Genomic DNA, 10,311 nt, shown 5'->3' with positions numbered 1-10,311 from the left:
AGCTAACAACGTGATCTGTTTAACGGGCTCTATTCATTTTGCAATTTGTCTCTGCGACTTGTTGCCTCGAGACATATTTGCTAAGTGAGTAGATGAATTTTGAAACCATTAGGAATTATCTCAGTGTAGCTTTTTAATATGATGTAAAATGGGACAGCGAGTGTTTACTTGTCGATCGAGTAAGTTCCGTCAGATCAAGTCTAGAAACTCAAAACTAACGATGCTCGTTAGTTTTGAGTAAGGTGCGTTGGGGTAACATCGTGAATGGGGGAAGACCGTTTTCTTTGAATATTTACGAAATCATTAGTAATTTTTCTAAACTGACAACATAGCGCTAGATGCCATTTTGTTGTGCACCTCCCCGCAGTCCGCGTCCGTCACTGAGCCGCGTCGTTTGTGTGTTATGGCTTTTCCAGTAAAATTTGATTGATCTGGGTTACAGGCAAGTTAAAGGTCGGATATTTTGCTATTATGGGCTGTATGTTCTGAGCCATAAAATCGATTTTATATCATTTCCGAACTTACCCCCACTACATCCGATCTTACCCATGGATTTAAAAAAATCTTTGTGTACTTTAAACTCTGTTTATGCGGCAATCATTTAGTTTAGCGAGATATCCGCATTTAGATTTGATACTTTGACATTTCATAAACAATTCCCAATTAAACTTAATGTTTTAATTAAAATATAAGTCTAGAAAAAAAAACATAAACATGACCTGTCAAACACAACGAAAAACAATCCGAATTTACCCCAACGCACCTTATGAATCTTGATTTATGAGTCAATATAATTCTATTTCTTTATTTATTATCATATTAATCATATAACATTTCAAACATCACTTAATAATTGTCATATCGTTTGGTTTCACAGTATTGGTTGACGTCGAATTTGATTTGAATTAACACTTTTTAGAATCACTTTCAAAGCTTTTGTTAGTGTCACTTCCAAACCGTCAGTGCAAAAGAATCTGCTATGCAGCATTTTCTTCAGCAACATGTAGAATGTAGAATTGTGAATAAAGATCCAGCGATTGTGGCAAGTGGGAAAATGTAGTGCCTACCCTTCTGGAAAAGAGGCGTGATTTTATTACGTTTGTATGTTATTTTGAAGAGAGTTCGCTGTTAGTGAATAGCCTGTAAATAACCCCAACCAAAGATGATAAATATTTAGGATTCCGTGGCCATGAAATAAACAATTGCGTTAAAACAATTTGAGTTAAAATGTCACTGTGACATTGACCGTTCATTTTGCTGTTTTTGGTTGGCTTCAGTTTATAACAATTTTTAAGTTTGGTTATGGTTACATAGTGGGTTTGAGTCTTTTTGCGAGAATTTAACATTTTTGTTAACAACTAAAGGGATCGATTAGGTTCTTAAGCACTATCATGGACGAACCTGAGATAGATTACATGGACACAGACACCACCTGCGGCATTTGCTTCGCAGAGTTCCTAGATTTAGAAGACCTGAACATCCACAAGAGTCAAGTCCATATAACTGGTATACTAACCTGTCAATTTTGTGATCGCAAACAGAGAAGTATTGAAGATTATGCAATACACATCAGAGATAGCCATTTACTAAATTTAAATATGTGCCAGTATTGTTCCAGAGCTTTTGTGGATTTGAATTATTGCAAGAAACACGAGAAAACGCATATAGTTTCTCCTAACGCGACTCAATACGCTTGTTCGCGTTGTGAACGCCAGTTCATTAATATTGTTGAATTGGAGAAACATGAATTTGATGAACATAAAGATGGAGATAGTACTAATGGTGTCTTGCTCCACGACTGCTTGCCCCATTTGTCATCTGTAATTAACATGAGATTTAATCTTCTCAAGGATGCAAAGAATAAGTTGAAGTGTTCAGCTTGCAGCTCTACATTTCTTCATCTTGATGATTATATTCAACACTTAAGTTGGCAGAATTGCCGATCGTTGTCTTGTAATTCGTGCCATAATGTGTACAAAAACAAAAAAAGCCTTATTAGGCATCTGTCTGGTCGTGTAGCGTGTGACAATAGCACAAGAAATGTTGAGAAAATGTGTGGGGAATGTTTCAAAGCATTCCCGATTCATATTTGGAAAACCCACTGCAAGAATTGTAAAGCGATCAAATGTCATAAATGTGGTATTGTGTTTGAGAAATTGGACGATTTGTCAAAACATCAAATAGAAAAGCATCCGTTAGCCATCTCCGTTCTTGTTTGCAAATATTGTCAGAGAGAATGCGTGGGAAAAGTGGCCCTTGATAAGCACATTGAAAGGTCACACGATGTTTCAATGTATAAATACAAATGTGTTTATTGCGATATGGTTTTCATGCATCCGAAAAAGTTATTTGCACATTTTGTCACAAAACACAAGGATATAGAGCCGTATTGTTGCAATATATGTGACAAAAAGTTCAGAATAAGGAAGAATTTTACAATTCACATCAAAATGGTGCACAACAGCGTTGGCTCTGTGGAGTTTGATGAGAAATTCCACGTTTATTTCAAAGAGAAAAAGGTGGAGATTCAGAAAGATGGCGCCGCTGATGGTAACACAGATAAAACTACTGAAAATGAATGTACTGCAGAAACCAGTACAGAGCATGAGAAAAGTTTAGAAGAAACTGAGAACACTTCCAAATCTGATAATGCTCTTGTAGCAATGGAAGTTGCGAGCAAACCAATGAATTATGACTTCATGGCAACAGAGACAGAAGCACCAACAGAGGATGAAGCAAATGAGTCTGGAAAGAAAACAAAAAGGAAAACCAAATCTACTCGAGCTGAAGAGACACTTGAAGATTTTGGATCTGATTCATCTGATGATCAACCTCTTTTGCAAATAAGAAAAAATATAAGAAGACGAGCGAGGCCAAGAAAAATACAGAAAGTAAAGAAACATATTAGTAATAAAGAACGGTTCACATGCAAATATTGCAACAAGTCTTGCTCTACATTTCAAAATTATCACCAGCACATGAACTCTGCGCATCCGAATGTGAGGGTTAGTTGTGTGAAATGTGGCAGAAAATTTCCTTCAAGAGTGAAGCTGTCTGCTCATATCGCTAAAGAGCATTCATCGTCAAAACTGACGGAAACACTCAAAAATATATTAGCTAAACGCAAAAAGTTTAATACAAACACTTTATCTAATCAGTCTAGTTACATAGAAGACAATTTAACAATAACTGAAAAATTCCAAAGAACAATAAAGAAAGTGGACTGCGATACTCACGAAGAACCTGCAATATTAAAAGCAAGCTCCAAAGGATCCGTTCAGAACTTCATTGAAAATTTCACTCCAGAAAGCATTGAAGCAAAGAAGAACATTGAAATAGAAAGTAACATAATGATCAAGACACTGAACTGCCCACCGAAGCCGCCTTTCATTAAATTGACAAAGTTCCAACCGAAAGCGACCATAAATAGCACTTCAAGGACGAAACTAGCGATGCCTGTAAGATTTAAACCTGATTATTCTGAACGACAAAATGTGACAGTCAAAGTGGTGAACGTTGAAAGTAGGCGGTTATTCACTGAGCCGTACCGCAATGAAGATGCTTACTACGACAACGATAATGACATATATGATCATTACGAAGAGATGGTAACTGACGAGAGACTCGACCAGATACCGGATGTAGCTCAAGAGGTCATGCTAGAAGGTACCGAAATGAGAACGCAGCCGACGGTACGCAAAATTGTACTCCCTAACGTACCCAAAGAATTGGATCAAATCCGGATAGCGACTCTATTACCCGAAGCGCCGTATTACAAAATTCTGAAGATTAGCGACGTAGTCAAAACTCCAAACAAGAAGAAAGAGACGAAAGTAGAAAAGAAGGAGAAAGAAATAGTTTTGCCGAATGGTAAGAAATTAGTGAGTGTGAATCCATTAGCGCATCTGTTGGGTGATACTTCTGTGGAGAAGTTAATTGAGAACATGAAAGGTAGTAAATATTACCAGCCAAAAACCGTGGACTTTGAGAAGGCGGTAGCTAAAGCTTTGATGAATAACAAGCCTAAACAGAAAAAGAAACCTTCTACAGTCGAACCTTAATCATGTAATGTTTAGAATACATATTTGGGTGCAGTATTACCACTTTTTTAAAGTTACGCCAATGTATCTGCGCAGAAATAAAAAATTTGTATGGCACGAAATTGTTTGAGAGGTTGAGCCTATCAGAGCAGGCCGTTTGTTCTCAGGAACGTACTAAGACCTTATTATATTACTTTTAACTGATACATAAAATACACAAATACAAATGATTGGTTGACTGGAAGAAATCCCGATTGGGATAAGTCCGCCATTGTACATATTCTTCTAAATCCAATGACTGTTTTGTATTTTTATTACATTTTTTCTATGTGCAATAAAGAGTTTACAAACGAACAAACAATACATACAAAATACATTATAAATTCTTAAGGCCAAAGACCAATATTGCCGAGACGACATAATAAGGATGGTAGAACTGCAGATTAGTATGTAGTACATAAAGAATATGTATTTACACTTGATATTTTATGATTTCTGTTCCATAGTTTTTATCGTGCGTGAGTGTAATCCTGTTAAATTGTTTTTTCAGACTATAAAAAACTTGTGTTTTATGATGATTAGGAATAAGTTTTGTAATGTTCTTTTAGAGTTTTAGAGTTCTTTTTGACGGCCTCTGTGGCTCAGCGGTAGTACGCTTGTCTGTGACAACAGAGGTCCCGGGTTCGAATCTCGGCCAGGGCATGATGAGAAAAGAACTTTTTCTGATTGGCCTGGGTCTTGGATGTTTATCTATATAAGTATTTATTATAAAATATAGTATCGTTGAGTTAGTATCTCGTAACACAAGTTTCGAACTTACTTCGAGGCTAACTCAATCAGTGTAATTTGTCCCGTATAAAAAAAAAAAGAAAAAAAAAAGAGTCTATCAAATAAACATTGTACACATATTTAATTCATTTTTTTCATACTCCCGAGGATAAAACTTCTCCGGAACTTTGGAATATTCTAGAAATAATTACTATTAACTTCCAAAGTTATTTGACTATAAATGACTTGTTAAGGTATAATAGTACCGAGTTCCCGTGCTGGACTGGTAGCCATGAATGAGAGCAAGCTGATTGCCTTCCCGTACATACTGTAAAAGCAAATTAAGGGACAGGCTGAGCAGCTTGGGATTTATTCTTTAAGGTGATGGGCTAGCAACGTGTCCCTCCCTATCTGAATCTCATTTCTATCACTTAGTCAATCCAGCTGAACGTGGCCGTGGATCTTAGCGATTTTGGGCTCAGTCTTCCCCGTAAGAGATAAAGACGTGAAAATAAAATGGCAAAATTATTCAAAATATTATTTATTACAATTGAAAGATCCTTACCACATAAAACTAACAAATCTAATAACAAATTAATTTCAGCTTAACTCAATACATCAACGGCGCAATGCGGTAAGAGCGTACATTGAAAAAAAATATTGTATAAAAAAAATTACGATCATGGAAATATTATAAGTAAATTGAAGATAATTCGCTAGCAAGGAATAATATAGAAAAAATAGTTTTTTTTTTAATTGTTAACCTTTCTAATTGTGTAACAGGGCAATAGTCTCGGTCATTGTCTTTGTCTAATTGGCGTAATTGGAAAGAGTGGAAACAAAAAGGTCGTTAGTGAAAATGATTTCTGATAATTTGAGCTGGTTATCCATATTATTTCTCTAGTTCAGAGCAAAAGGTTACGTCAATATCGTAAGTACAAGTTTCATACATAAAAAAATCAGAGTTATTATATTTTGTTTTATAACTTGACAAATGCAAATAAAAATATAATTTATTCCTCACTAACTACTTAGCTACAAAAATTATTTAGATCAAAACTTAAAAACACAATTTATTTTTAATTACATCTTTCAAACGACAAAATGATGTCCAATACAAAGCTATTTTATGTGAAGCTTAAAAAATAACATTGAAAAAAATACCATTAAAAATTATTACAAATCAGTTGAATGTCGCATGAAACCTTAAACAACATGAATCCTAAAAATAGTTGAAAAAAAAGTATATACAAATTAACTTATGACAATAAGAAGTATGTAAGAATTAATAACATTTATTTAAAAGAAAATAGCTTAATCGCGAAAATACGTAAACAATATAATAGACAATATTTTTATTTTTACAAAATTTACACAAAAAATATCATTACTTAAAAAAATAAAGAACATTTTTTTTTTTGTTTATAGACAATTGTTTACATTTTTTCGTCTTTACGTACGTGTAAGTATAGGCATAATGCCAACTAGTACCTACCTACATGAGATATACTTTTGGTAGACTTATTGGCGGGAACCCAAACGTCATGTTGTTTGTGCTGTAATATTTTTTCCGAAATGTGTATTTGATCAACTTTTAATGATTTATAAGTGTAGATTGTTTAAAGGTAATATTTTATTCCGTGGACAAACAAGAGCGTTGGAGAGACTTATAATATAGGATTTAGTGACTTTTGGTGTCATCCCAAAAAGTCACGAAAAAGTAGAATTAAAGCGTCCACATAGCTATTACTCGGCCATTTTAAGATGAATATTTTTTTTATCAAGAAATGACTAAAACTCTGCACTGACAAAAATAAGCCCATGAAGAAGTTTGCCACAGCAAAGATATACTTTTTACGTAAAAAAGTAAAAATCACTAGTAAGACTGATTTGAGTAAGTCTATCTACAGTCAACCGCATATCAAGTTACCCAGAATGGAACGCTATGGCGTGGTAATATAAGCTAATTTGCAGTGAATTTGGGTAGTTTGATGTGCTGTTGACTGTACAGTCGCTTGCAGAAAAACGTGACCTCCTGTTCATATAAATCAACACCAGCCTAGACCCAATTTTTTTCTGCAGACGACTGTACCTTCTCAAGTATTGATTCTTAGACCACATGCAGTTAAAAAATGTCTATGCTCGGTTAAAGAAGATGATACAAATATATACTTTGGCGCAGTGGTCTGATTTCGCCTGTCGAGTTCTACTCCCGGTTAGGTATTATTGAAAAAAAATCTGATTTGCCTGGTTCTTAGTGTATACCTATTTAATACTTCAGCGACATCGTCCGCCGTAAAACGAAATCTGACAATTACAACATAAAAAGCTGACACTCAATATTGCCCCCTTAGCTGGGCTGGGGTTAGAAATTATTGTATACCAATTTAAAGTTGTACCGAGTCAAACACACCGCATTGAAATCGGAGTGATAATTTTTCGCGTGACTAAAGTACAAACATACCTACAGACAGATAGAAATAAAAAAAATCTGATTCTGTCATATTTATATCCCATATTGATTTTTTGCCAATATTTTTGCAACATCGGTCAGTTACAATTTTATTATATGTTTGTATGTAACAATAACCCTGTCCGACCCGCGAACTTAAAGTTTCGAAATTTGTGTAGGTTAGCCAATAAGATTAAAATTTTGGCCCTTTTAAATAATAGAATCCAATTTTACACGGCAACACTTACAGACGGTGTTGTCACTTTTTTCAATTTGCTAAATATTGGGGTGATAAAATTGTAACGATTTTTAAATTTCGTTTGTAATCAATACTTATAATTTACACAAAAATGTATAGCAATAAATCAATTACAATAGGAAGTTTATTCGTATTTTTTATTTTTTTCTTATCTATTTATTAACTTTTTACTCAAGCATTTCATTTTTTATTTCATAAATACATATTAATTATTTTAACAGACTTAAAAAAAGAACGGGGTTCTCAATTTAAAAGTATTTTTTATGTACGTTACCGCATATCTCCGCCATTTATAATCCGATTTGTTAAATATTATTTTCCTTATCGGACCGGACAGGATTTTTATCACATTGTATGATTTATATACGAATGTCTCTTGGAGACTTAAGTCTATAATTCGTATTCTTTTTAACATGTGAAAATATTAATTTATCAACGCCCAACCATTACTCTACTGAACATATTAAAATAAAATTTACATTACGGTGTGGGAAACCTGCACATTCGATGAAGCGAAGGAAGTATGCAGAGATCGTGGCAAGTGGAAAGAGGTAGTCTCTGCCTAATCCTCCGGGAAAGAGGCGTGATTTTATGTATGTATGTATGTAGGTTTACCTGCAAAGGTTGCGGAGGTCAGACGGGATTCGCTTCGTGTAAAAACCTGACTCACCCAATCCAGGATCCATGACCAAAATCGTAACACGGACTCCTCTCCAGAGAGGTGAGGATGCAGCCGGGACTAAAATCTGGAGGAAGAATAAGTATTAAAATAAATAAAATTTACATGACCGAAACGGATTTTTGGAAATTCCCGTGGTTGCTCAATCGTGGGCAAAAACGAGTTTATGGAACAAATAATTTATTCTTTTCAATTGACAAATTAAATGTAAAGCCATTTTGGTATTATTCACTAGCACAAATTCGCGGACAAAAGATGAAAATTTAAAGTTTTTATTATTTGCTAATTACAAAATGAGTTATATAAAGTCATGAATAACTAATGTTTCACGGAAACTAATTCGTTCAAAATGACAATTGTGTATCTATCTGTCCCTTTCTAGCTAAAGGCGAAGCGTGGGAAGAAACGGGGAAATTAAACATAAAATTTATGATCAGTTGAGTGACATATATCTGTCTCTCTTCAGCTCAAGGCGATTTATTGGCGAGAGACGAAAAAACTAGACATTTAATTTGTTGTCTTTTTGTAATTAAAGTCGGAGGTACTACGTACGGTATTGGAAACAGACGGGAGAACTAAATATCAAAATTATGACAAGTTGAGTGACATATATCTGTCCCACTCTAGCTCAAGGCGGCGGCGCGGTGTTGGGAAGAGATGGGTGAACTGGACACAGAGTCTATGCACAACTCTGAAGCTTGCTCGGCTAACTCGTTCGTTATCTGGAACAATACAGTTCAATTTGAATATTTTTTTTAGGCACAAGACACTATACAATAAACTGAATGAAAAAAAAAAGTATTCTTAATTTAAACTAAAAAACTAAAAATGGTAAGACAGCTTTGGTTATAAATGTTATGTCTTATATTATGCTTTCGTTAATTTCGCTGTTCGTATAAATGACTGTCATTTTGAAAGTAAACATTTCAAAAGTAACTCAATTGTGAAAATTTATATTTCGACACATATAACATTGCTAGCTGTGTCCCGGCAAACGTTGTTTTGCCATATAAATATAATTTTTAAGTAATTTCTAGTTATATATGTTGGCCGATTCTCAGACCTACTCAATATGCTCACAAAATTTCATGATCAAATCGGTCGAGCCGTTTCGGACGAATACGGGAACGAACACTGTGACTATAACTTATATGAGACTAGAGGCCGCCCGCGACTTCGTCCGCATGGAAACCCTATCAATCCCGCGGGAACTCTGGGATAAAAAGTAGCCTATGTGTTATTCTGGGTCTTCAGCTACCTACATACCAAATTTCATGGTAATCGGTTCAGTAGTTTTTGCGTGAAAGAGTAACAAACATCCATACAAACTTTCGCCTTTATAATAGTAGTAGGATTTACTCTATAGTCAATTGTGACAGCCGCGCACCCATCTCAGCCCTGACCACAGTGCCGCGTGCTTACCACGAGTCCCCATAGAGTCACCTGTCTGTGGGCGCCAGCTGCAGAATAGGGCCACTCCATCTCTTTCCCATGGATGTCGTAAAAGGCGACTAAGGGATAGGCTTACAAACTTGGGATTCTTTTTTAAGGCGATGGGCTAGCAACCTGTCACTATTTGAATCTCAATTCTATTATTGAGCCAAATAGCTGAACGTGGTCATTCAGTCTATTCAAGACTATTGGCTCTGTCTAACTCACAAGGGATATAGACGTGAACATATGTATGTATGTATGTATGTTGATTTTGATATTCTAAATCTATCAAGGGATATAGACGTGACCATATGTATGTATGTAAGTATCTATTGTATTGTAGTCCCACCTGTCTATGGGCGTGCTGAGCGCAGTCCGGCGGCAGCCCGAGCGCCCGCAGCAGCGCGGCGAGGCGCGGCGCCCGCTCGCCGCCCGCCACCGCCAGCTGCAGCAGCCGCGCGCCCATCTCCGTGCGGGCAGCGGCGTGCCGTGCCGACCTGGGGGGGGGGTTAGGGGAGAAATATTATATCTAAACACTGGCCGTGCCCGCGACTTCGTCCGCTTGTAATAGTTGCAGCGTGATCTTATAGAATAGAATAGATTTATTTTCAAAATTGGATACAAGGTATCACTTATTGACGTCACATAACTTAAATCTAATTATAACTACTACCGCTTC

The 10,311-nt window shown here is 35.8% G+C and overlaps 2 protein-coding genes across 5 annotated transcripts in view; one reads left to right on the top strand and one right to left on the bottom strand.

The window, feature by feature from the left end:
- Positions 1–1,249: 1,249 nt before the first annotated feature.
- On the top strand, positions 1,250–4,960 carry LOC106133739 (zinc finger protein 600-like). The gene has a single exon (XM_013333566.2). The coding sequence runs from the start codon at positions 1,392–1,394 to the stop codon at positions 4,059–4,061; it is 2,670 nt and encodes an 889-aa protein (XP_013189020.1). The 5' UTR covers positions 1,250–1,391; the 3' UTR covers positions 4,062–4,960.
- Positions 4,961–5,333: 373 nt separating this feature from the next.
- LOC106133712 (nuclear pore complex protein Nup98-Nup96) overlaps positions 5,334–10,311 on the bottom strand; it is a 68,061-nt gene continuing 63,083 nt past the window's right edge. For 3 of the 4 annotated variants that reach the window (XM_060952346.1, XM_060952348.1, XM_060952347.1), the window contains exons 47-48: positions 9,982–10,129; positions 5,334–8,920 (exon numbers count right to left, since the gene is read on the bottom strand). In XM_060952346.1, coding sequence (XP_060808329.1) covers positions 8,822–8,920; positions 9,982–10,129 — 247 coding nt within the window. In that variant the 3' untranslated portion in view covers positions 5,334–8,821. The remainder of the gene's footprint in view (positions 8,921–9,981; positions 10,130–10,311) is intronic. The other variant, XR_009657460.1, reaches the window with a different exon arrangement.

The sequence above is a fragment of the Amyelois transitella genome, chromosome 28 (assembly GCF_032362555.1).
Source record: "Amyelois transitella isolate CPQ chromosome 28, ilAmyTran1.1, whole genome shotgun sequence".
NCBI lineage: Eukaryota > Metazoa > Arthropoda > Insecta > Lepidoptera > Pyralidae > Amyelois > Amyelois transitella.
The sequence above is the reverse complement of the archived record's forward strand: the minus strand, read 5'-3'. Positions and strand labels throughout refer to the sequence as shown.